This window comes from Empidonax traillii, unplaced genomic scaffold, assembly GCF_003031625.1.
Source record: "Empidonax traillii isolate 1590-97213 ecotype Southwest subspecies unplaced genomic scaffold, ASM303162v1 scaffold93:size1158651, whole genome shotgun sequence".
Lineage (NCBI taxonomy): Eukaryota > Metazoa > Chordata > Aves > Passeriformes > Tyrannidae > Empidonax > Empidonax traillii.
Window position 1 is genome coordinate 312,888 of NW_020955286.1, and position 27,590 is coordinate 340,477.

At 39.2% G+C, this 27,590-nt stretch overlaps 1 protein-coding gene across 1 annotated transcript; it reads right to left on the bottom strand.

Annotated features, from left to right (window-relative positions):
* Positions 1 to 3,542: 3,542 nt before the first annotated feature.
* On the bottom strand, positions 3,543 to 27,588 carry GANC (glucosidase alpha, neutral C). The gene is made up of 24 exons (XM_027881692.1): positions 27,472 to 27,588; positions 26,300 to 26,362; positions 24,691 to 24,799; positions 23,031 to 23,158; positions 22,341 to 22,523; positions 21,536 to 21,581; positions 20,107 to 20,173; positions 18,762 to 18,858; positions 18,009 to 18,189; positions 17,011 to 17,164; positions 15,594 to 15,829; positions 14,865 to 14,991; positions 14,397 to 14,476; positions 13,367 to 13,510; positions 12,891 to 12,987; positions 12,403 to 12,504; positions 11,715 to 11,958; positions 9,935 to 9,999; positions 9,318 to 9,394; positions 8,004 to 8,078; positions 7,474 to 7,587; positions 6,816 to 6,928; positions 4,611 to 4,714; positions 3,543 to 3,737 (listed from the first exon to the last, which is right to left on the bottom strand). The coding sequence occupies exons 1-24, from the start codon at positions 27,498 to 27,500 to the stop codon at positions 3,628 to 3,630; spliced, it is 2,745 nt and encodes a 914-aa protein (XP_027737493.1). The 5' UTR covers positions 27,501 to 27,588; the 3' UTR covers positions 3,543 to 3,627.
* Positions 27,589 to 27,590: the final 2 nt, after the last annotated feature.

Consider the following 27,590-nt stretch of genomic DNA (forward strand, 5'->3'; position numbering starts at 1 on the left):
TGCTGAGGCCAGGCATGTTCCTGGGACGGGCCTTGTGTGTGGGCCGACACCTGGTGGAAGCAGTTCATATTTTCCCTAACTAGATAACAATGAAACTGGAAGCTACACTCCTGCTGGTTTGGGAATGTTATTTATGAGGTACTTCCAGGCAATAATCTATTCTTGACACTCGTGAAGGAATTGTTGCACTTTACTTGTTTCTACCCCTTGTTCCAGAAAAGATACAGACAAATATTTACTATTAGAGAGGATTATCTAAAGACACACTCCTAATGGTAAAAAAGGTGGTAATATGATGCTACTGAGGCCAGGTCAGTAAGTGCCTACTGGGTTTGGTTCCCCTAGAGAGCAGCCTGGCAGCACTAAAATTCACATGGTAATAGCTACCTCCCATATAAAAGGCATCTTTTTGTGTAAGGGCAGAAGTGTTTCTAAGGGGCCTAGTGTGGAAACTGGGCTGTTCTCTGTGTGTCAGGATATACCAAGGTTACAGGAGACATCTGACTGCAAGTAGTGAGATGAAAGGGCCTTTCACTGCACAGCTTCAGCAAAGATGCTCATTTTGCAGCCTGTGCATATGTTCGTTCTTTCATATTTTCCCTTTCTGACCAATATAAAAATACATCTATTTATTCTCATATACAGAGCTCTGTTTCCGGAATAATTGTCAGTGGGAGAGGTCTGACATTTGACAAACTCCTGTGGGAACTGGGTAGTATAAAGTGAATGATTAGCAGTGGGTTTTGTTTGGGTTTTTTTTCTGTTGGGATGGTCAGCAAGTGTCAGGGTATGACCTGCTGCTACTGCTATAGCTAAGAGTTCAGAGAGTGACTGCAGGTGGACATGCACTTCTCAATTCTAAGCCAATGTTGCTCTTTAGGTATGTTCAGGAGTTATACTTGTTCAAAATACAATTTCTCCTTTTCTTATTTGTTACTGGACAGGTGGTTTTGTTATGGAGTCCTTTTTTTTGTAAGACACAGTAGTTGCTACTAAAAGACAAAGTGTCTTTAAATAAACACAGTTTTCCATAGAGGAGAATGGATGTGCTGTCTGCTGCAAACAGCAAAATAAATTCTCAGAAATTAAACCACGTATGTGATGGAATTTACTGCAAGCAGAAGTACCCAAATAGCTGACCTGTTCAGACAGAGCAAAAATGAACTAATCTTTATTGGACTAATCTACGATATTAATATTGCCAGTTAATTTTAATGAAGTTTTCTCTCCAGTTGTTTTTACTAATTTCTTTGAATTATTTCTTTTGTAAAGATTTATGAAAATTTATTTCTTCAATTATGGCATAAATACATGGATAAGTATCTGAGTCACTACAAAGAGCAATGTAAATTATATTCTTTGACATTTATTTCCTCAGATCTAAAGACGTGACTGCTATGATTTTCAGGAACTCATTCCTATTCAAATCCATAGAAGTTAGGCACTTCACATCACTGAAAATTTGACCCATGAGTACTTACCATGGTGCAGACATCATACTGAGGGCCAGAGTATAAAAGTTAGTCACTTTAGCATTCACTTTAACCAGATACCACTGGAAGAAAACTCGGCAGTGATTCTCAACAGCAGAAAAAAATTGGAAGGAATAAAGCATGTAACTAGCTTTGTTTTTACTTTATTTCACTTTCCAACTTGAGAAATAGCAGTTAACATATTTCATTAAAATGCTCCAGACACTAATTATATCCTGTTAGAAGCACTGTTACTCTTAAAACATATTTCATCAATTAAAGCTTAGAAGCTGATATAAAAATAGAGTCTGTCTCTCTTTTCACAGACACAAAAGATGTATTTGCTACTGTTCTACCTGGATTAACTCATCTGCATTAAGCACAACAGTATTTATGTTGCCAGTTCCTGGAGTGGAGGCTCACACGGTCTCCTAGAAGGTGCCAACAAACAGCTCTGCAGAATTAAAAAGAAAGAACTTAAGGGTCTGGTGTGGGGGGAGAACAAGCTACGCTTGAGTCGTCAAGAGCAGAACACTCAGTTTGCTCTCACACTTGCTATTCCCAGAAATCTGCCCTGCAGAGGACAAACAGCAGCAGGTGGGAATGACTAACTAAGCACAGGGAACTTAATGTAATGTTATGTTGGCAAAAACTATCCCTTTCTGTTTCCTACGAGTTATTTTACTGATGTTTTTAGAGAATACTCCTTTATCTTACTAAAAGAAATTAAGTAAACTATGTCCTTTTATATTCAGAAACCCAACTAATGGCATGTTCAGGTTTGACTCAAAGCAAACTGGTTTTAAAATAATGTAGTTTACAAATGTAGCAAATGGAAAGGGCAAACAAACTGTAGAGCAACGGCAGCCTGTGAAAAAAGATGCCCAGTATGGAAAGGCCTGATGTAATAGGCAAGATGTAGTGGATGTGGGACTCAGGATGTCCCCTAATTTTGCAAGGGAAGCATCAGGACACACCAGATCTGTTTGCAGAGATGGTGGGAAAAGGAAGCAAGGGAACATTAGGCTGGAGTTGTAACAGAATGGGAGAATAAACACGAGGTGGGATGGCTAAATGTAGAATTAATCCCATTAACATTGAACTGCTCCACAAATACCAAGCTCAAATCTCAGCCAGATACTAAAAACTGATCAAGACAGTACTAAATAATGTGTAAAGGAAGCTAAACCTTGACAGGAGCTGCAAGATGTGGAGAAGTATAGGTGCTTCACTGGGCTGGCTTTGATCAATGACACTCAATCATCAATGTCAATTCTTTCCTAACAAAAGACTTTTTTTTTTTTTTTTTTTTTTTTTTTTTTTTTTTTTTTTTTAAGTAGTACTTGCAGATAGAGGGGAGCAATAACATGGAAAATGTTTCCATGTGAGTATAGCTGCTATCCTAAGCCAGTACTGCAGTTAATGAGGACCCGTGCCTTTTCGAAATCCAAGTTTCAAAGCCAGCTGTGGGACAGCCTTCTGCACTGTCATGTCACTGTCTTCTACTGTTGCACAACTGACTGGCACAACCTGCTCAAACTTCACCTCCAGTGACTGAAACATTCAGCGAGCCTGTTGTTTACTTTCCTGTACAGACCAGCTAATTTTGTGTTGTCATAAGGACTGGAAAAGGGAAGTGTCTGTAATCACACAGGGCGGCTCCTTCTGTGTCTGTTTTCACAAGGCAGCTTGCAGGCAGATCTCTGGTGATAACCTCTGCGTGTGGTGGATCTACTGATGCTGCTTGTCAAACTGGCCCACATCTCAAGTGCTCCAGTCTCTGAATAATGGGATTTCCAAATATTTAAGCCGTGTGCCAACGAGCCCCAATCTCACCCCATCAAGTCATGATTTTTTAGTGAAAATGAAGGCAGAACTGAAGCTTAATGCCTAACTAAAGCTAGCCTGGAGCAAATGGTATTTAGCTTATTTCCCCAAAGATACAATCCTAGTGCTATCACTTTTGCTGAATAGAAGAGCTATCCAAGTTTAAATTAGTGCTTTAAAAGAAAAATTGTAGGAAATGTTAGTTTGGGGGGTGTCAGTGGAAAAAAACATTTGTTGATTTGATTGGATTCAAGTGTATGTCTTTTTCAGTTCCCAGTTTATTTCTCCTCAACCTCCCAATGAATTCCTTCTCTGAAGAACTTGTGTCTCAGTTGATACAAATCTCCCAGTCAGCATCAATACTCAGGGCTAAGTTTCCCAGAGTCAGCGCAGAGGTCTTCGTATCATATGTGAAAATCACTTCCTTTTCTTTCCCACCTGAACAGGACAAGAGAGTTTACTATTTGATTTAAGAAGAACTCTTCTGAAACACAGTTACATATGACTCTCTCCAATTCTTAATTCTGACTGACCTTGCCACTGGTGGAAAGGATTAAAAAAGAAATAGAAGTCAAATCTGCCCAGCATACACACAAGAATGCAGCAGAACTGGAAAATAACTATTTCTCTTTTTCTGGTCTTTCAAACTATGGTATGTCAAACTGTGGTACTACTAAAGGATTTTTCAGAAAAAAATAACCCTTGTTTCTGCATAGGTTTTCCTCCAAACACCTTTGACAGGTAGAGGCAGAAAGTCCATTTCCCCATGACTCCCAAAGTGAAGGGACATGCTTGGAAATCAATCAGAAATTATAAGCCCTTTCTTGTAGATGCCACTGCCTATCCATATGGGATCCCTCACAACCTCTAGAGATCTCCACATAATCAAGAACTCCAGAGCTTTTGAATGAGCAAGAAATCTGCTTTAGTCTGGAAGTTTCCTTCTCCAGACTAGATAGGTTTACAGATCTGAGCAAATGGGCCTTCACTTGAAATGCTATCTCTGGTCATCTTCTGTGCAGGACAACATTGTCTGAATTTGTTAATTCCAACCCACTTTTACTGATGTATCTATTGCCTTACAAAGCCAGTGTGCTTCAGTTCTGCATGTAAAAATAGTAGTGAATAGCTGCTGCCTCCTTTCACTAAATTCTGTCCTTGATATCAAAAAAGTAGCAAAGAAAACTAAACAAAGAGGCTTTGTATGCTGTAACATTTCCATTATAGAGCTGTCAGTTTGACACCTCAAGTGAATGGCTGCAGAGAACAGGATTTCAAAGAATTGCAGTAAAATAGAATTCAGCTCATTACCCTTGGAACTGGCTCTCACAGAAGTGGGTTGCTTTCCAAATCCCAGAACTATCACCCACTCAACCACACATGAGGTTTGGTATTGTCCGCTTTCATCTGCACAGCTGAAAAAAGAAAGTTATTTAATATACATTAGTTTTTGGCCAACAGTAGAGGTTCAGTATCATATAGAGAAAGTACTACTTCGGTCTCATCCTGAAAGTTCCCTAATACTAGTTTCCTTTCCTCTTTTTACCTTTCCTTTCCGTTCCTTTCCTTTCCTCTATTTACCTTTCTCCTAAAAAATTATCAGATTTAACACATATATGATTTAACAATATTGAAGAAGAAGAAATGTGAGAAGGTATTTATGGCAAAACATATGTCTTTGACAACCAGAGAAGTTCTGTATTTTCACAAAATGGTAGTTAAAACTCCTAAGAATAAATGTAAAGCTAATTTTTAACACCTTTTCAAGTAAGATGTTTCAATCCGAGGCAAAATTATCTTTCATTTTGTAACTAATTTAATTTTTATTAAAAAGCTCAAAAAAACTCAAATCAAAATGAAACTTCTTGTAGTGAACAAATGTCATATCATTCATCTGAAAATGACTTTTTTCCATCTTCTAGATTTGCTAGCAATTTAGCAACATTTTTCTTTCCCATCCTGTATTTTTAAGATCTTCAGAATTTCATATTCCAGATCAAGAGATTTGAATTACACTTTTAACTACATTATCCAAACTAGACTACAGTTTTGCTCTGTGTTATATTTTTAGCTTTAGGACCATCGCCTGCATACATTTGAACCCTGAAGGACTAAAGAATGTCAGCAGAATCACCAACACTGCACAGCCCCAATGGCAACATACTTCAATAGTAAAAGTGTTATAGTGATGTATCTATTATCTTGTTCCTTACAAGCAGCTAAGGATCCTTTTGGCTTTTAGGTTTTGTCACTCAGCCTTTGCAGGATGTATCTGCTTGTGCCTCCTTTTAAGTGCTTTTCTTCATGCTAATATACATAGTGAAATTTGTTGATTACTTTTGGAGACTAGAATGGAGTGTGTTTGTGGTACCTAGACAGAAGCACTGAATATCTCAAGTTGGAAGGGACATATAAGATTTAAGCCCAACTCCCTGCTCCTTCCAGGACTACCTAAAATTAACTCATATGACTAAGAGCATTATCCAGATGTGCCTTGAACTGTGATAGGCTTAATGCCTTGACCACTTCCTGAGAAACATGTTCTAGTAACCAACTACTCTCTCAATGCATATTATGTTAGAAAAATACATCTTAGAAAAAAAAAATCACTCCAGGTGTTGCCTATTTGCAAATCTCCGGGTTTACTTTCTTTGTCTCTCTGATGGGCTTTACCCTTTCTAATGACTTCCCTTGTACTTGAGTAAATCTGCAGAATCTCTAATTTGACTAGACTGAAACAAAATGAGATAACTCAGTATTTCATGTATTGCTGCCCTTAGACTTATGCAGAACATTGTTTACCCTGGCAGTTTTATGACAGATTCTGCACACTCTGGGACTGCATCAAGAACAGCGTGACCAGCAGGAGCAGGGAAGTGATCCTTCCCCTGTACTCAGCACTGGTGAGGCCACACCTCGAGTTTTGTATTCAGTTCTGGGCCCCTCAGTTCAGGAAAGACATTGAGGTGCTGGAGCAGGTCCAGAGAAGAGCAACCAGGCTGGGGAAGGGACTTGAGCACAAGTCCTATGAGGAGGGAGCTGGGGTTGTTTAGTCTGGAGAAGAGGAAGCTCAGGAGTGACCTCATCACTCTCTACAACTACCCGAAAGGAGGTTGTAGCCAGGTGGGGGTCGGTCTCTTCTCCCAGGCAATCAGCAATAGGACAAGAGGGCACAGGCTTAAGCTCTGCCAGGGGAGGTTTAGGTTGGATATTAGAAAGAAGTTCTTTACAGAGAGAGTGATCAGGCATTGGAATGGCCTGCCCAGGGAGGTGGTGGATTCACTGTCCCTGGAGGTTTTTAAGATGAGGCTGGATGTGGCACTGAGTGCCATGATCTAGTAATCACAGGGGGGTTGAACTTGATGATCTTGGAGGTCTCTTCCAACCCAGTTAATTCTATGATTCTATGATTCTAAGAAGCAGATGACACTTATACTGCTACATTTGCAAGAAGGCCTCATGAACTAGAAAAGGCATTTCCAGTGACAACATGTTTTTGTCCACAACTGCTGTTACCTGGAAGTGAGAATGTTCTTGTGGAAAGTGAATTTTCGATACAGGAACTGCTTCTTATGGAGGTACTGAAATGAATGCCCATCATCAACATAGAGCTCACCTACGGCACAGGCCTGTGAAACACACCAGAAAGAGCACAAATTAACAGCAGTTTCTAGTGCTAAACAATGAAACTTCAAATGTCTCACTATATGTTATGCTTCATATTGAAGATGTGTGTTTATTTCTCTTTAGCAACTTGTATCCCTGGAAGGCTCAGGTAGTCCAGCTCTGAGAGTGCTGGACATCCTGGTTTTGTAAATGGAAGTGGGTGTCAGGCATCACCTCATTTATTAGAAAAGACATTGTAGGAAGCTCTCTCTCTCTATGTCCAAGAGGAAGTTTGTGGTCTGCTCATTCTCTGCTCCTTCCTCCAAGGGACTAGATGAGGGCTGAGAAAGGTTTGAAAAATGTTCTGCATCTGCTATACTCAGATAGCCTCACTTTAAAGGAACAGTGCAGGAGAGGTAGAAGTCCCCTCAAATAGCAGAAGTGGAGAAGAACCACTAGGCATACAGATGTAGATACCATTGTAGTGATCAAATTGGCAGCAAGGGCCTAGAAAGGTCAGATGAAGTGGAAGACATCTTTGTAAAGAGGGAATGCTATCTCGAAGTACCTCTGTGTCCAAGGCCACATGGAGTTCATAAGAAATATCCATCATCCATTCAGTGGATTTCCCAGCTGTGGTCTTCAGAGGGATCACAGTGCCCCCCCGCTGGAATACAGGAAGCTGAGAAAAACAAAGCCAGGGTAGAAAGGTTCATATACTCTGATATATAATTTTAATATGGATCAGGAATAGCTGAAGTCTGCTCTTATAAAAATTTAGAAGTGAACTTCTACCACAAATATGTAAGGACAATGGTTCAATTAACAATGGGAATTGTAGTAACTTTCTGTATGTGTATAAACAAAATAATTTTGCTTGGAAGAGTCACCCTCACATCATGTCCTTTACATCACTTGACCACCACGACACAGTACTATTCCATCTAGCAATAAAGGAGATGGGACTTTTCTAAAACAGCTATTTTAGATTACATTTCTACAAGGAAACTGAAATGTCACTTTTCTGATTACTGACAAAACAAAAGCTAATGTGTTTTTTCTGCTCAAAGGAAGTAGCATTTTAAAACAAAAACATACATTCTCTAGTGTTACTGGAATCTTCAGAGTGCCTGCATCTTCCATTCGTTTAAATTTTCTGAAATCATACCAAACCTAGAAAAAATGAAAAAAGAATAAGCATGACATCTATGGCAAGATTTGTTCCCTCTGCAGATGCAGTTACTTTCCTGCTTAACCTGTCACTACTCTTAAGAACCTATTTGATGTGCAAGAAAAAGCATTCACTTTTCATTTAAATGACCTTTTGTGTGGAAAGAATCAATTCTCATTCCTGAAGCACAAAGATAATTTGATCTTTTCTACAGTTTGCATAACATTTTATATGTCTTAAAGCATCTGAAAATGCAAAAAAAAAGAAACACTTTTTTTTTTAATGTAGTTCCTGAAAAAGTATATTTATATTGAAGTGAAAATTAATACCAAAGTTGCTAATAACAGGTACAGGTGACAAAAAACAGCTGCACTTGAACTTCCCACACACACTTGCCAGCAGGTTTAACTGCTTTAAGTGTGCCAAGCAGTCAATTCCCACTGAGATCTTGATAAAAATATTTTTCTTAACTTGTTTGGAGAGCCTAGTCTGTTTTTCTCCCCATCCTGACAAGAATTCTACATGTCCTCAGGTGCCCTAGTGGAGTCACAAAGCTCTGCATGGTCTCATACACTCCCCTTTGTTGCTTACTCTCTAGAGTCTCAAGCTTTCCCTTAGGAACTATTTTCCCCAAATTATTTCCCGTCCTCCACCTCTCAGCTGCTGTAGCCAAACGTTCTTTGTAGGAGTGGACGACTGTGCCATCCTGTGGATAAATACTTTTACTTCAGAGAGGAACTGATCTCTGTAAATGTCAGTCTTTGTTACACGTGTCCCAGGCTACTGAGACTTGTATTTCCTTGTTAAAAATTTTTCCTCCCCACAGCTTCCCTCTGATATCCTTATGACCTTTCTTCAAAGTTCCTTTTTTTCACATAAAAAGTGAAGCTTAAACCAAAGAGAAATACATGAAAAAAGGAAATTGACAATTCAGTGAAGCTGTTTTATGGTGTCTGGTGAGAAGCAGCAAGCCTTGAAGGAACATTTAAACTATAGGGGATCTGAGATTTGTGCAGCAGCTCTTGGAAAAGCAAGAAAGTACATTTCCTGTGAGCCAAGAATGCAAGGTATTAAGGTGGAAGGAAAGGTTCAGAATGGCTCAGGATGGCTGGCCAGCACTTGGCAGGGCAGCAGTGCTCAGCAGTTACAAGATAGGGAGCCAGAAGGTTCCTGCATAAAATATTTCTTTGGGCAGAATTTCATTTCTTATGAACAGCTGAGCAGTTCATTTTCATCCTTACCTCCTTTGACCCTGGAAGCAGAACAGTCACTGTCTTGGCCTCTTTCTCTGTGACTGGATGCACCAACAAAGCATTTCCTGGAGAAAAACATGAACATGGCTGTGGTCCTCAAGGCTGCATCTCACCAGAGCAGAAACTGTGTGCTCTGGGGTTTTCAGCCTCCCATAACCATTTCAGGAAGTTGCTTGGGCTGCCATGTGCTTAGGTTCACTTTCTACTGGAAAAAAAGGCATCTGTAAGGAGCTGATAGCTACCTGACTTCAGCAACCAGCCATACCAGAGTGAAAAACAATCATGTTTGGGTGGTAGTTGTTTGCTACTGCCATTTTTGAACAGGCTGTGGTCTTAGCTGCCACAGTGAACTTTCAAGTCAAACCCAACCATGTTTTTTCAAAGAGACTAGTGAGATAAAACTCATTTTTTGCACCTCATATGACCTTTATTTTCAAAGTGCTGTTAAAACCAAGTCCCTTAAAGAGGTCTCAAGTTCTATATTCAACTACAATATAATTTTTTGAAGTCTTGAGCAGAATTTTTATGTTTCCTTTTTGTTATGCAACACTTTACCACCTCAAAAGTATTTAAGTCAAATTCCAGAGAATAAGACACCTGCTTACCCAGCATGTACTCATACTCCACATCAAAAGTTTCTGTTTTTCCTGGAAACTCTACCCAGAGAGGCCTGTAGAAAGAAAGATAATGGAATTCAGTTACTTTTTCCTCTCCAGTCAACCTGTTCAAGTTCTTCTGGCATTTTCAGGCTCCATTTTCTCCCTCTCCTTCCAAGGTACAGTTACCAAGAACTGAAGATAGGGCAAGGTTCTCTTCTCTACCAGGTGACTCGAAGTACCCCTTTGAGTCACTGATGAGAGTCTCCAGTATAACATGGGTTATATATACCTATGACTTCATCTCCTGCAGCCTCATTTTCTTCCCTCCTGCCTTCTTCCTTAAAAACTTTGTAAGGAAGTTTGTACTACTTGTACTACTACTACTACTACTACTTGTACTTCTACTACTTGTTCCTTCGAGCAAAGGAGAGATGAATGAGCCTTTCTGTCACAGTCTGCCAGGAGTGCTGGCAGCTGATAAGCTAGTCTCTGCAGCACAGTTCTTCCTGTTCTCAACAGCTCACTGCTGCTTCTATAGCAAGTCTCCTCCTGGCCATACCTGAAAAACCTGCACCAGAAGTTAATTTTCAGTCTTTCTCAAAAAACCATTTGGTTATAAAATAGGAGTTGTATATTTAAAGTTGGAGAGATTATGACAGTGATAGCTCATTGAGAGACAGGGTCTGGGTTTCCTTACACAAAAAGCCTGGCTCACCTTCTTACTCATAGGCATCCATCCACTTGTTCACTGCAGCCCTGCTCCTCATGTGCTTGCTAATGAGACACATTTTCCACTCTGCTTGTCTTAGTGAGAAAAATATCATGTTTCCTCTCTAATTTTGTACCTACTGCACCAAACTTAACACAATAGAAGTGTTATTTAATACTGTGGGCAGTTCACATGTCAACATAAGCTTCACTTCAAGAAAGACAGAAACCCACTGCTATGTCAGCGCATACAACAGGTGCATCTTGGCCTATATATGTGCAAATCATCTTCAAAACCCAAATCACTCAAAACCCTTCCCAAAACCATCTTCATATTTTTAAAACTTAGGAGACGTATCTGCATAACAACAAGTAAAGGTAAATGTGGTGCAAAAGAACAGTTCTAGGGCAACCTCAAAGACACAGAAATCAATACCAGGGAGATTACTGACATTCATCTCTTGTTGAAAGAATTGCTGGATTTAGTTCTATTGAGGCCCACTCTTAGAGGTTAGAGAGCAGCGGAACAAAAATTTATTTTCTAATATCATTTCTGTTCTGTATTATTAGATACTCTGCTAAGAGAAACATTCGAAGGGATACTGCAGACATAAATTATAAACTTACTAATGTGATGTAAGCTTTTGGAACAATAACAATAAAGCAGTAACAAGTGTTTTCATGAGGGGCAAAATGATATTTAGATTTTTAAGTCAACAAGTTCAGAGTCCATTAAGCACTGTCTTATGTACCTGTTGGACTACTAAATAATGTTCTTTATCATGATGGGAAGTCTGAAGTCTGCAGTATTTAAAAAACTTGTCTAAAGACAGTGTTTATTGAATTAGTGTGTCCCAGGTGTCATTTGGAAAACAAAAACATATAATTTTCCTCTGAGAACCCTAGCAAAGCTTGCAGAGTGCACAAAAATAGAATTCACTATTATTATAATTTTTGTGGGTTTAAATTTTTTAATATTCAAATAAGTAATCATAAAAGTAAGAGACGTTAATTTAACTTCCCTTCTCCAAGTAACTTCCTGAAGATTATCACTAAATCTCCTGACTTACGTTCTTACCTCATAACTGGTTCAGCCGCTGTGTGTGCCCGATAGAACAGTGTGTATAAGTAAGGCAGGAGGACGTAGCGCTCTCTAATGGCTTTCCTGATGATCTGGGTGTTCTTCTCCCCAAAGAGCCACGGTTCTCGCCGTTTGCTCTCCATGTTAGAATGACCTCTGAAGAAGGGCTGGTAGGCTCCAGCCTGATACCAGCGAACAAGTAATTCTGGTTCTGGATCTCCAATAAACCCTCCCACATCAGCTAGATATTGCGCAGACAAATAAAAATACACATTTTTGGAAATTATTCTGAAAATTGTGAAGCTCTCCTCTAACAAGCATTCCAAGTGTATAAATCCATGCATTTCACAGTGTGCTTGCTGTTCTGCTGGGTGTAACAAGTTATCTTTCAAAAAAAATCTCAAGAGAGCTTTTGAAAGCTGAGTGCTGTTCTCAGTGACAGAGGACTGCCACAATGGTGCTATGGAACACCACCTGCAGACTGCTGCTCCAGATGGACACGAACATGACGTAAGAGCTAGCGGAGGAATGATGACAGCCAGGTTTCAGGCTTCTGAAACCAGACTGATCTGTGAAACTGCCTGGAAATGCACTGGACTGTTGAGCTTTCCACCAGCTGTGTTGAAGTCTACGTTGGGAATCCAAGCTTAGTGACACATTTGATGCATAGTGAGAAACACATTACCTCCACAGAAGGAAATCCCTGCCAAGCTGATGGTAAGAAGCATTGGAATGGATATTTTCAAGTAACTCCACTCTGCTGTGTTGTCTCCAGTCCACACTGCCCCTGCAAATACCCAGTTTCAGCATTATACAGGAAAACCAAGTATATACTTCACTTTATGCTTGCGGTGAAGGAAAGAAGACAAGAATAGACATGAACTACTCATGAATTGCTGTACATTGCAACTTTTTTTTCTTTATATATACATGTTCCTGAAATATGCAGTAAAAAACAGGCAGTGGTTTGCCATAGGACACATGTTGTTTTTCTGCCTTTAACTTGTACACGCTTTGCCAACCTTTCCCGATTTTTAAAATTTTTTTTTATCACTTGCACTCTTATGAGCTCACCATGTCAGTATTTCTAAGACAATTTCTGTCCTCTGTAGACTCTTATCCACCAAACTACACAGAACAAAGCAGCAACGAAGGCATCCAGCTAGTCCTTACCATACTTCTGTGATCCAGCAAAGAAAGATCGTGTGAGGACAAATGGTCTCTCTTTTCCTGAAGAACGTCTGATGAGTCCTTCTGCAGTTGCCATTTGCTGAAAATCATTAATGTAAAAAGCCAGGAAGACAAACTCTTTAATTAGGGTATTTTCTAGACTGCCTCTTTAGCCCTTCCAAGTGAGAAAAATTAAGAACCCACAAACAATATCTATTATGAAAGCAACGAATTCTTATTAGAACATAATTGAATGAAAAATTATTAATATTGTGTAGTCACAGTCGATGTAATTTACATTATTATGGTAGAAAGGCACTGATGTCACATTTTCTTGTGACCACAGAGTTTATTTCAAATATTGCAATATCCAGCACAGCAGAGTCCTTGATGAAGGTTACAGAATACCTAGTACCGCGTAAAGTACCACATTAGACATACTCCATGGGAGTAACTGTTTGTGTCTCCAGATACTCTACCTGATAGAATCCATAGAGGTTGTGTACTTCCCGATGCTCCCAGTTATTGTAGTGCACAGCATCTTTCTGCATTGTTAGTTCTGCCCCTTTGAAGACTGAAGGCTCATTCATGTCATTCCATACAAAGAGGATATTAGTGGATCCCTGTAACGTAGGGCTGTAATTAGATCATGACAGAGCCATTGCTGTGACTTAGTGTGTTTATCTCTAGCAGGTGTCAGACCAGTCGGGGGTGTGACTAGAAACAGCAGCAGAAAAACAAGATGTGGTAATTACACTTCTGAGGTCACTTGAAAGCTGCCAGTTGTTCATCTCATCTCTCTTGGTGGCCCTTCTGGTCAGGGTAGCAGCCTGCAAGCCCACCTGATTTTTGCAACTCTTACAAACTCAGAAGGCACTTGCTATTTCTGCCTTCTGGTGAGGGAAAAGAGGCAGGGAAAAGAGAAGTATTAAATAGTCATGAGAAAAAAATCAGAGAAGGCCAGAGGTGAAAAATTGGAGAGGAAAAGCAGCCTGGGAAATATTTACCATGCATATCTACTAGGAGAGTGGTTTCAACAACTCTACTGCAAACTAGAAGTTTGGGGAAGGGTGGGCGAACTGGAGGTGTCCAGCAGTGGTCACTCAGACTCTTTCAGCACTAGCCAGGATGGTCAGAATGAAGTGACTATGAGCTATGAGAGAGCACTTCCACATTGCTTTTCGTGTGCCATCACAGCAGTAAAAGCTGAAATAGCAGCAGCTGGATTAGATTATGCAGCAGGTGGTTCTTAAAATATCTAAAGTTTGTCCCTTCTACTGCTGCAACTAAGTGAGCACATTCACTGGTGACATATGGATTTCAACTGTCTTAATGTAGACAAGTCCATGGAGAAAATCCTTCTGTGGTGCTTCAGCTTATCAAGATATTTTCCTCTACATTACAATAATATAGCTACAAAAGCCAACAACTTGCTTAGCCAGTATCTTCTTTTTCTTCTCCATTTTCAGGCTTTCTGGGACATGTAGATCAGAGCAAATAAATACAAACCTTGTACGTTTTGAAGGCAAATTGATCTGCATACCATTTTCGCACTTCAGGATTGGTGAAATCCAGGTAGCAAGAGGAACCTGCGGAGGTGGGAGATCCCAGTTATTTACCTGATTTTAAGAGCATTGTCTTTGCACCTAAATACACTGGCCTAAAGCTACAATGCTTTTCACCAGAAGCAATAACGTAGTCACTATTGTTTCTGAAATAAAAGCTCAACAACAAATTCCAGGCTGACTTGGAACTCAATACACCCCCTTGCCATATCAACATACATAGATTCTGGAGGTCTAAAGCTCAGCACCCTTTAAGGATGACTGCTAACAGCCTGAAACATGTTCAGATGTGAATAGGAAGCCAGGGAAAGACAATATCCCTGGTATCTTGAACTCAAAAAGGAAAGCATCACTGAGAAGCTGAATAACTACATCCTGCCAGCTAAAATGTGGAGACAGAGTGTGTTTTTACCTGACCAACAGATGCCCTCAAAATCTTGCCCATTTCTGTCTTTCACAAAATATCCCTTGTCTTTTGCCTGTGAATACAGGCTGTACATGGGATCAACCTTAATGTGCGGATCTACAATGACGACAAGCTGATAGGATAAGAAAACAAAGAAAATTAGCATCAACTGTACTTAATAAAACAGTAAGAGCTCACTTTTGATAAAAGGCAGAGAATGATTTCACCTCGGGTAAAAAAGACAGCTGTCACTAATTGTAAAAAGCAGTTACCAGGTTTTGTATATCAACAATTAAGCAATTCTACAATTTTAAGATATTGTCTACATTTTAGTACCTCTACAAGGAAAATATTTTAGCTGTAAAAGCAGAAACACAAAGCAAAGCTGAAGCAAGTACAGCAACCACCAGTAGTGAAAGCTCATATTAAGAAGAAAAATGTTCTGCTGCGTCCACAGCACCGAACTGCTTCTGTAAGTAAGACAGAGCTTCACATGAGTCAGACTTAGCCCGATGGTCAGGATACACAGCAAACTACAAAATAATAAAATGGCATGAAGAACTGAATTAAACATGATAGCTTGGCATGCTGTAAGCATCACCAGACAGCAACAGAGTCCAATCTACTCTGTTGTAGTTAAGCTGTTTTCAGTATCTGAAGTACCTAGGTTAAAGCCAGATTGGGTAGATTGACACCAGAGAGAAATATTTTCTTTCTTCTTGCTATATTATTTACCTTGCGTTTTTTCTTCTTGAGATGTTCTTGCATCTTTCTGGGGTTCTGGAATTTCTTTTTGTCCCAAGTAAAATACCTCTTGCCATCTGTGTGCTCTATGTCCAGCCATATCACATCATAAGGAATGTCATGTGCATCAAAGCCAGCATCTACTGCCTTGACATCTTGCTCATCCTCATAATTCCACCTGCACTGATGGTAGCCCAGAGAAAAAAGGGGGGGCAGGGCTTGAGTGCCTAGGAAGAGTATATGAATGAAGATAAAACTGTTAATGTCCTTCAAGAATTTATCTAGAGACTCTAGAAAAAGTTAACATGATTAATATGTGTCTCTCTGGAGCTAGGGAATGCTGGCCTAAATTCTTCATGCCAAAGTGACTGAACTCTTGAAATAATGAGCATTACAATGAGCTCAACAGTCAGAAAGAAGAAAGGGCTGTAATGATAATATGAGAGTGAAAAGGAACTTGCTGTTCCATGATGCTGAAGTGTTATTCCAATAACCAATTTTATTCTTTATCTTTTTTCTAATAAATAATATTCCAGATTAGCTTATCTGTCATTAACGCACACAATCACATAAATTTTGATCAGTAGAAGGCAATTTCTGTGACTGCTTGAGTAGTATAAAGAGGTCCACGGGTGCTACAGTACAAGGAGAACCACTGGAACTGAAATTGTTAGAAATTTTTAAAATTAGCACACATGCTTGTATGTATGCATACAGGAAAACGGAGCTGGGAAACCTTCCTGAGCACGCACTTCTGCTTGGAGAGATCCTCTTGGAACCTGGCTACTTTTCTATTTCTCTTTAGCTGAACCACGTTCTCTGTATAACACCTGTGCAGCAAAGAAACGTTGCTAATAGACTAAAGAACTACCGGGAATATTTAGGTACTTTAATTCTCTTTAGCACACAAAAAATGTTGCTTTCATAAAATATTAGTCCCCTTTTCTCCATTTTTTTTTTTACTCTCTTCCTGAGCCTCTTGTTTCTTTCCCATATCTGCATGGGGATATATTCCCTTCCCTAAGGGGCACACTCAACACTTACCTATCTTATTTCTCTAGTCTCCAGGACATGTTACTTCATAACTTCAGTCTTTTCACCTTGTAAGGTGGCCTGTCTTAATGGTGACTGGTAGTTTTAGCCCCTCGTATCTCCCTTCCTCTTCTAAGGGTGCAGTTTCAGATAGCAGTAATTGTGCTGGCTTCTCAATTAGGGCCAAGTTTGACTAGCTGCAAGTGCAAGGGAGAGGCCAGTCTTCACAAAGTACCAGCCTTTGCTCTACGTGCTGCAGCTTGGGAACAACTACACACAATGGGCTAGGTAAATATTAACCTGCTCCTGGGTACAACAAGTTCCTCAGAGAATCTCCCAGGTGAATGTGCCAGACTCCAATTATGTGAGTTAGTACCTGTCAGTTGTGCAAACTGCTTGAAGGTATCAAAGGCAGTGGGTCCCATCAGCAGGAAAACATCAATGATTCCACTTTCTGACATCCAGCGTACATCAGTTAGAGGCACTGCTCTCTGCTTAGCAGTCTCTGCAGCAGATGTGGATGACGTGTGCTTTGAAGGAAACCGAGGAAAAACTGAATCTCTGTCTGCCAAACTTTTATTCAGTGAAGGAGCAAAGACGGAAACACACAAAGTTCACTAAGACATACCTGGCAGGTATTAGAAATACACACTGAATGTTTCTTATATATCCTTCACAAATCCTTTACCTTCCATACTGCTCATACAAAGTAGAGTAATAGTTAATGAGGAAAAATGGATAATGAGGGGCAAAATAATTATAAGCTTTTCTGTAATTACAAACTATGCATATTCTGTAGGATCTTTCAGTAATATCTAAATGGTAAGTAAAAAAAGAAAATTAATAATTTTAACCACATAATGTAGTGCTGGAACAACACAAGATTTTCCTTTTCCTCATTGTTTCAATTTTAACAGAATTCATGTTTGTGTTTCAAGAGTTTGAGTGAATTTCTTTGCCAAACATTCCATGTTTCTTGAAGGTCAATTACATTCCACAGAATGAGCCTGCTAGGAAAAAAAGTATGGTACCAAGAATTTAAAAACTCAGAGAAATTCCTCAAATCCAAGAGATTGTCAAGATTTTGGACACTCTTATTTCTGCCTGCTACATACACCTGTGTAGATCTTTTCTGCATATTTCCTCTTTGCCTCCTCCTGTAGACCTGTTAACATACAAGATCTATAACTCATCTCTTTGTTCTTTTCAGCGGCTTAACACAACAAATTTAGCACTAGGGAGAACAGGAGGAAGACACTGACAATTCTTTATTAGGGAACAAAAAGTAAATCCCCAATAATGTTGTTACATTCCTGTTGGCCCTGCCCTGAAGTGTTTCATTATTTAATTCTGAGGAAAGTGAATAATTCTCACCTCAGCTACTGCTTTTGTACTAATATCCACCAGCGTTTCTGAAGAGTTCAGCCAGAAGATTCCTGAAGTTCTGTTAGGCTTGTGTGCTAAGAGAAGGGGCACTGAACCATAAATGCCTATTTTGTCATGTATCTTATGGCCGAAGATATCCAAATTATAAAGCCGGTAGGCATCACCATCACTAGGACAAACAAACAGATGTGTTTGTTACATGTAAGCATCCTGCACTAGGTCAATTTTAACTTTACTGCCATTGCACTAAACTTGGTGAATACTCAGTAAGCACTCTGTATTATGGCCTTTTGTTTGGCATCCAGAGCTGAGATATGGGCAGCCTAGATTAGTGCTTCTTTGCTTTGGTCCTCACTATCTGAATCAAACAGGATTTTTGCTGCTAGTGAGACTGTTTGCTCTAAATCCTAAAACATGATTTCTGAACTCTCCCATCAAGTTCCTCTTTTATGAGTTCTGCTAAAACATGACTGATCCTGAAGTCCAGAAAAAACTGAATGGAAAATCGAGCAAGAACAGAAGGGGCCATTTATGAAATTACAGAGTGGAAAGGGAAAGCAGAACAACTTACTCTACATGGATAGTGGCTACAATTCAGTTTGCCACATAATTAATCTAAAAGATACATTATACGATATACATGTTTCAAGCTGTTGTCTGCATTAAATTATTAAGACAGTGTTACAGCTCTCTTCTGCAAAAAAACTCCAACTGCACTCATTAGCAATCTGGCACCTTTACCTGGTGTTTTTGAGAAGAAGTGTTTCTGTGTGTTGTGGTATTCCATAAATGTGATCATATCCATGTAAAGAGAAGTCCACACCTACGGAACTGGGACCTGTGGAAATAACATTAAAAGAGAAGAACACAGAGATCCATTCTCAGGTTTATCTGAAAGCAACAGAGCGGAGCAACTTAACTGGATAAAACAACTGAAAGTTTCAATAATTAACTCTTTCATACTTCTTTGCAACTTCACTTCCATTATTACTTCTGTTTCATAGAGGTAACGTTTTAAATAGATTTTATCTCCAGCTTCTATCCCAGTACTTAAAAGCTAAACTTCGCAGCACAGTGGACTTTAGAATCAGAGTTGCCTGTTTCCCACTGGTCTTCTTTTCAGTCTCAGCCATTGGAGTGGCATCCACAGGAGTCCCTAACAGTGATATCATCTTGTCAAAATACAGAATCCAGGGCAACTTTTGGCAGGTGACCAGAGATCCTGTAGACTGACAAGCAGCGGCTTCAGGATCAGAACCTGACCACTCAGACTTTATTCCTCTAACACAGAAAAAAACATGATGCTGGCCTAATACATCAGATACAGCATCAGAGACAACAGCTTCCTGCCCTCCGTATCTTGACTGTGAACTGAAGAAGTATCTGTCACCAAAAGGAATCGCTTTCAGACCTCCCTCTCCCTATTGCAGCTGCAGGGTAGTGCTGGTTGCTATAGAACTCTGCATGATAGTGGTAATGGACAAAGCTAACTAACTTAATTAATGAAGAGTACAGTGAGACAGACAGCAGATGGTCATACGTTTTGGTAATTGATAATTTAAACTGTATTTGAGCTACTGCTCTCACGTGTATGTAACCTCTTTATCTCTTAGGATTGCTCAGTATTTCCTTTTGTAGTCCTCACTTAAAAAGAGTTTCTTTGTGCTAGTTATTAATGCTTAGATAATATGATTTCTGATAGGTCATGAGAATGAACTACAGGTGAAATCAATGTTATGAACTGATACAAAAAAAAAGAACATACAAAGAAAATAATGTATTACATACATGTACACTCGGACAACACAGATAGTGTGTCAGAAATGGCACATAGTGAGTTGATGAAACAGATCACATTGAATGTGTTCCCTCTTGAACAGAAATCTAATGAATAGTTGCAGTACTTTTGTCAAATTTTTTACCCGTCACCCATTTCTGATTAAAACAAAGTGAAGACAACTGAAAAGCAAGAGTGAGTGAGACATTGAAAAATTTTAAAGAGATAAACAGAAAGCAGACAGAATATGAATGAACACAGGTTTATACAAAGACATAAAGCCGTTTTCAGAACTACGCTGAGGCTTACCATGAGCTTTGATGTCTAAGAAACTGCCAAATTTCTCTTGCCAGAGACCTAGGTCCTCTTGTTTTTCCTGCACAAACAGAAATAGCTAAGCCTAGCAATTGCAATTCACAGTGTATTTCTAAGAAAAATATGTTTTTTCATGAGACTTATACATTGTTAACTGTTTTTTTGCCAAATATGGTGAACATAAATCCAAAACATGTTTAGATTCTGCTGCAGCAATTTACACTGACAAACTGACGTGCACATGTTGCACGTGTGGCACGTGTTACAGCATAAAAGTAATACCCAAGGTCTTGGATAGAATCATACAATGATAGAATATTTGAGGCTCCTTCCATTTTGGAAGGAGCCTCAAAAGATCATCTGGTCCACCATTTAATGGGAAAGGGAGCCTAGATGAGATTAACTAGCACCCTATCCAAATAAATCTTGAAAACCTGAAGTGATGGGGACTATACCAAGTTACTGGGGAGGTTTTTCTAGTGAGTAATTACTCTCACTGTACAAAATGCATTTCTTCTGAAATGCAAAACTGCATGGAAAGAACCAAACAGGAAAATCTGTACAAACACAAACCAACCTACTCCCCCAAACAGTAAAGGTCAGATAACAAAAAAACTCTCCAGACACTCTGGAGTCCTGTGTGTATAACTGATACTTCTAGCCTTTTTGTGTCCTGTCATTCATTGTCCTAGAATTTCCACTTTTTGTAGCATGTTTCCTAGTTTTCTACATTCATCCCAGAATAAGCATGGCCTCTTGCAGCTGTGTGACTTCCCTGGCAGAACTCAGAGCTCAGCCATAAATGTGATAAATACCATAAATGCTCAGCTCCTGCCATTTATAACAGGATAGCAGGATAAGCAGCCATCTGCTCTACAGAAGTCTAAAATTATATCCTGGACATAACTCAGCCTCTTGGGAAAAGTGCAGTGTGCACTCTATGCACTGCCAGGACCTGGTCTTTTTTTCAGAGAGAATCTTACATCTGTATTAAGCCTGAACATATGTGGAGGTATAGTTTTGGAGGTATAGTTTTTGACTGTTCTTTTGAAACTCTCTTTGCAACAAACAGGGAATTTGAAAATGACCGAATATAACCACAAAAGTCCCTTTTACGTATCTACTCCGAATCAAATAAGAGAACAAAAGAGAAAGAAATTATTAATAAAAAGGTCATGGAAAGAAACATTTTTGTGCTAGATCTAGCTGACTGATGCCTTCTACAGACTTGTTAAAACACATCAATCTTCATTCAACTATGAATTTACAAAATACCTCAATAAGCATACCAGGTCCTTTTTTAATTTCACTGGAAAGTGGTTAGATTGTATTTGTAAATGTAGTACCAGGTGAAATAAAAATGTGATTTTAATTTCTTTTTTTACAAGACATTTATGCTGTGATTGCAATAAGTATGAGTTACCTCAAAGTAATCACTTGCTGCCTCCTCATTTTGTGCTGTAGGTTTTCTAGTGAACATAAATACATGGAAATAATCAGTTTATTGTTAACGTAAGCAAGGATTTTAAACAGAAAATTCAAATAGCACTATGTATGGCTTTTGGTTTTGGTGCTTGACTATTCTGAAAATTGATTTTATACCTGAGAGCTTTAACTTGCCAATAATTTTAATATTCAATGCCTTAAAATAACCTTCACTCAATATTCGAGTTAGGTTGACTTCTTGGTCTTTCATGTTTATTTCTATCTGTGTCAGCATTTTACCCACCCAGATCCTCACTTCTTTATCATTCTGGTTTTGGAATAATGCTCAATAGCAGATACACTTGCTATGCTCTTTTTCTAGTCATGACATGTCCTGCACTGTGGTTTCTCATCCTTTTAGCACTCTGCAGTGTGTTTGACCTGTAGAATCTTGCAGCTACATGGCACATTGTAAGTTGAATAAAACTTGACTTCAAGAGCTTATAGAGTGAATAAAACTTACCTAAAGAGTAAGTTTAGTAATAAAAAAGGTGAAAGTAATAACCTCATCATACTACCATAAGGTTAGCATTTTGCACATGGCTGCTGCAAGGGATTAAAACAGTCTGCAGCTAGTTGGTCCAGAATTTATTAAAACTTCACCATATACTTAGTATACTTATGAAGTAAAAGAGAATACAGAATTTAACACGTAAGAGCTTTCAGAAACTGCAATTCCATAGAATTATCTTCAGCTACAGCACAAGCAGTACACAGGATGATGTAATAAACAGATACTGTACCTGTCACTGGGAGGTGGCTGTAGGTGCTCAAAATATAACAACCCATTGGAATTCATGCTCATGACAGTCTCACCCTTGGACTGCAGCTCAACCTGGAAGGGGTTTGCTGAGACTTGAAGTTTGTAGTCCCCATTAGCACTTGACAGCACCAAAATACCTGCCTCCTTGTGGGATATGAACAGTCTGGCAAATGAAAAGCAACAACAGCAACAGGTAAAATCCACTGTAACTAAATAACAATTTGAAACAAAAGATGGACTAAGAATATCTGCATGCATTACACAAACCTCAAGGCTAACGCTGAGGCAAAGAATGCCAGAAATACATGCTGTGCTCGGGACTCACTGCACAGTGCAAGAAGTGGCTACAGAACTGCTGTGAAAACTATCCAGACCTTGTATTCCTGTCACATTAACACATAATGCTTTCGGTAAAAACTATACATTGTAGCAAGTACGCTATTTTCTGATTGGGTCAAATAGCCTCAGGTTTCTTTTGTGTAGGACAAAACTTCCTCCTATGTATTTAACACGAATTTTTGAAAGTAAATTAACCACGTGCATTTTTATTTTTGATTCTTCTAACAACTTGGTATTGTAGAGAGACAACTGTACTTTTGCATAAACAGGGGACCAAGAAAAACACTTGCAAATGAAGCTGTGTAAGTTAAATCATCTTCCCATCACTTACCTCTGGGTGGTAGGTTCCTTTATAAGAACATCAGGAACTTTGTATCTTGCTCTGAGAGGAGAAGCCTCATCAATTTTAAGCCTGAAAATATTGCCTTCTATTTCATAAATTTCTACTTGTAGAAGAACCTGGGAGCAAACAAATAAATAAACTGGTAGGGATAAAAAATACCAATTTATTTTTTAACACAACATCACCAAACACTTACTGTCTGGAAAAAGCAAACATGCCTGCTTTCTGATTTAATGTGCTTTAGCACTGTTGAGTAAAAATCATTATCCACATGAATTTACACCAGCTAAATCTACTTCACCCCTTCGAAGAAGCAATGTTTTTTAAGTGAGCTCTTTATCTTCAAAGTGCATATAGCTCTCTCCCCAGAAGCAACATGGAAAACAGCAGCAGAGTACACTAATCTCTAAGTTGGTACAATTTCACTACTATGCTGTTGATGTAAGGGTGGTAAAATCCTGAGATGTGGACTTTTTGCAAAAACACCAGTGCTCTGTCTTCACTAGTATGCACAGTGCTGACACTAATCAGCTGTGTCAGAAAGACACAAAGAAAATGTGCTCATAGTGCTCTACTCACTGTAATTTGCTATTTTTTACTTCAGGGATCTGGACTCTGTTCTAGAAAAATTACTCACTTTTCTTCCACAGAGGATCCTGACACCACAAGTCTGATTTTTTATGTGGTTTTTTTTTTTTCCCCTTAATCTCTCTTCCTTTAAGACACAAAACTGGCTGAAGAATTTTAGCCTGTTATCTTTTCCCATTATGTGGAAGCCAATCAGTCCTGCTCTTCAAAGGCATGAAAGCACGCAAGAGCCATAAAACCAGAAGAAAAGTAGGTAAGACAGAAAAGATTCATTTGGAGTTCCAGGCACTGCTTCCTAGGACATATTTTACATTATGCTATCTTTGTATAAACCCCCAGACAGTCTAGGAAGCCACAGAGTCTTCAATCTTTCATATTCCTTGAAATCTAGATAAAAAAATAGGCTCATTTTTCTATGCTGACTGCAAAGAAGTTTAGGATTATCAAGAGAGAGAGAAAATACCTTTATGAAGAGCATCTACATAGTGTGATGATTAGAGCATGGAAGTGACTTGTAGTTTCAGACTTTGATGATTGGAGCATGGGTTAGGTTTCCTGTTCCCTGGGTAAATGTGTCAGCTGCTGTGCTGTTAAATTAAAGAAATAGAAGGCCCACCTCTTCCTGTTTGTCATCTTAAATGCAAAGATGACTTCTTTGTTCCAAAAAACTGCCTTTGAGAAAACACAGGAATACTAAGGTATGGTTAGGAGGTGCTGGAATATATGTCCTCTTATTCCATTATAGAAAAAGAATTTATTATTTTGAAATAGTGGAGAAAACTCTGAATTAAAACCATTTTTCAACTACAAAGAGTTCTATTCACATTTTTCATAAAGCCATTACATTTTTTTTTAAGTTCCTTAAAATACTTCTTTCTCTGGCATAGCCTCAAGCTGTCAAATAAATACTGACTAGTAAGGACATATTAGGCTGATAGTTTGCATTATATCTTAAATATCTATCACTGAAGAATCTTAAAACCTGCAAATATTATCAATCTTGTTGATAATATTTACTGCTCTTTCTGTAAGCACCCTCTTATTTAAGGTGGGATCTCACCTTATTCTCCTCATGAATAATTTGGAATTTGACCTTCTCATCACTTAACGTGACTGAATCCAACAATGCTTGATACGAGGATTTTCCAGGACATAAAAGTTTCTGACGCCTGTCAAGAGAGAAAATTATTTTTGGTCTCTCTAATTCTTGTAGTTTATGTCACATAGAGGGACATAGTATTGGTAGAAATGTTTACTTAATATTTTTGTCTTGAATTTTTTCCAATACAATTATCAACACTTCAAGTTCGAAAAAAAAAAGGAATATAGTTCTGAGCACATATAAATGTTTATGAATGAGATGTTACAGGGGTTTGGTCACCCATCACCATTCTATAGGTTTTTTATAAACAATGGTAGTCTTAATTAATGTGTCCAATTAAATTCTTAGCTCCACAGTAACTGTTCTTTCATTGGTCCCAGAAATTTTAGCTCAATAATCTGTTTTTCATTTTCTGTCATATATCTTGGCAACCCTGGTGAAGAGCTTTTACATTCTGTGGTGATGAAGCAGTGTATGTTTGTAATTGTAACCTCCTGAATACAGACCGAGGAAATTGTTTTTCAACAAGTCTGCTTACTACAGAGATTTGACTGTGGGTTTTGGCCCCAGTAATGTTTTTAGGAAGAAACCCTGAAACAGAGGCTCTTTCAGCTGTTTGTTGAATGCTCCTTGCCAAGCCCAGGTTTTATGAACTATTTGAAGATAAGTATCTTAAAAAGAAGCTTCTGCAGTAGTAAACTAATTTAATTTCTTTGCAAACAGGAACAAAGATGTGAGCAATCAGTTAAAGGATTTCTTTTAAAACCAGAGCAAAGGCAGGATCTGATACTTATCAATGTGTAGCAAATTCCTCCTGGGAAATTAGAGGTCTTATGTTAAACGGTGACTTTCTAGAAAGCTGTGGTGTGAAAAGGAGCCATGTTCCCACTGAAAAAATGTCTTTGTTTTGTTTTGTTTTCTGAACATAATTTCCTGCAGGACAGATATGAATATCTGAGGCTGTAACCCAGTATGTCAGTGACTAATTGGTGTAACACTGGGAAATCATTCCTTTCAGTCAGGCAGCACAGGATAGAAGACAATAGAGGATAGGAGGTAAAAAAAGTTGAGGAGAGGTATCACAGTTAGAAATGGGATAAGAAAGATGACTTAACATAAGGTTAGCTTTAAGAGACTAGTGAACTAGACTTTAGATTTGACACTCAATTCTGCTCAACAGGACTGTAATCACATATGCTATTGTCACAGACTAATGGTTTCTACTGAGTGTGTTGCTGTTTTGAACTACAGATAGTCAAAAAAACATCCACATCAAGAAAACAACCTGCGTCTGAGTGGAACTATAGTTAAAATACCGCTGGGGCTTAGTCAGATGAGAGGACTGATTCTTTTGAATTTTTAAAGAAGACATTTTGGATGTAAGATTACACGTTTTAAATATAGTGATTATTGTATGCTGACAGGTGAGTGGAATGCTGACTTTAAAAGATAAATTCTGAAAACAGCAGACTTGTTGTGGCTAAGGATCAATGTGTAACTACTTCCCACATCTTTTAATATTACTAGTTTAAAAATAACCACCACTCTACGCTACAATTCTCCTTACCTGTAAAAAGCAATCTGATTGCATTTCTTAAAGGTGCTTTTGTCCACAGCCTCATCTTGTACACTAGAAAGAGCAGATGAAGAGTTTACTTATGTTCACCAAACACCTGCTGAATGATGAGATGTCAGGGGTCCTCCTGAAGAGCAGTCAGGATTAAAGACAATGCAGAAAACTCTGGTCCAACATAAAATGTGTTGGAATTTGAACTACTGTGTTTGGATATGGGAAGAACTTCTTAAACGTCTAGTTCCATGCTGAACCATTTCCTTTTAAACTTTGAAACTTTAAGAAATTAGTGAATCTAGGACTAATGGAGCTGAATTTCAGCATGACTGAATTCTTGGGGATTTGCATTTTGAAGCCAGACCTCTCTCTGCAGTTATTACAGCTAATTATTATGTTCTAGTAATAAGAATGGAGACATAGGCAGTACTGGTAGAAAAGAAGAAACCCTGCACCCTCCTTTTCTACTTTCAGTGGGACCGACAAGGGAGGGAGGCTTCTGATGGCCCTGCTGACAGCACTATGTTATCTCTAGGTTTGGGGTAACTTTTAGATCTATCAGATAACAGTAAATTTTTGGGCTGCCTGAAAAAAATCGGCTGCCAGTAGTGTCTATCATCAAAATACTTTCCAGATCATGCTAAGTTCAGACACAGAGGAAAGATAATAAGGTATTAGTTCTGACAGACAAAGCACTGATGCTTAGAGAATACTTACTAATTATATACATGCAACATAGAAAATTCAGGCGGCAGCTGTTGATTCAGTCACAATTACAGATCCTGGATTATTACTGAAGATATCACAGTACCTATATATTTAGACAATTTAGCCCTTCCCATTTTTGCCTGAAGACACATATGTCCTTTCAGGTGTTTCTCCAGGTCCGTGGGACTTTGCTGTCGCATTTAAAACCCTGCAGCCCGCACACCTTCCAGCGGTGCAGCCCCGACTACGCCGCTCGCTGTCCCGCTCTGAGGCCAGGGCCCGGGGAGGTTTGGCCGGGCAGGGCGGCGGGGACAGCACCGCCACGGCCCCGCTCGCCCGCCCCTCACCCCCGGCACACTTGCTAGGGCCGGGCCCGCTCTCCGCACAAACCAGGGGAGCCAGCCCGGCAACACCGGGGGAGCGAGAGGGTCGGACAAGGAACCCCTACCAGGCAGCGTTACCTGACTTCCCCCGGCGTGGCCGCCTCCATAGCGGGGCTGCTCCGAGCGACCCCCGCGGAGAGAGGGGGTGACAGACAGCCCGCCGGCGGCAGCAGGACGCGGAGGGCTGCCAGGTGGCA

Bases quoted from the DNA above. Each gene is read 5' to 3' on its own strand.
- GANC (XM_027881692.1), bottom strand. From the start codon at position 27,500: ATGGAGGCGGCCACGCCGGGGGAAGTCAG. The intron at 18,190-18,761 runs GTAAAGGTGCCA...TGTTTGTCCTAG, and splicing joins CTTCTTCTCAAAAACACCAG to TGATGGTGATGCCTACCGGC. The intron at 9,395-9,934 runs GTAAGCAGGTGT...GTTTTTCTCCAG, and splicing joins GGAGTATGAGTACATGCTGG to GAAATGCTTTGTTGGTGCAT.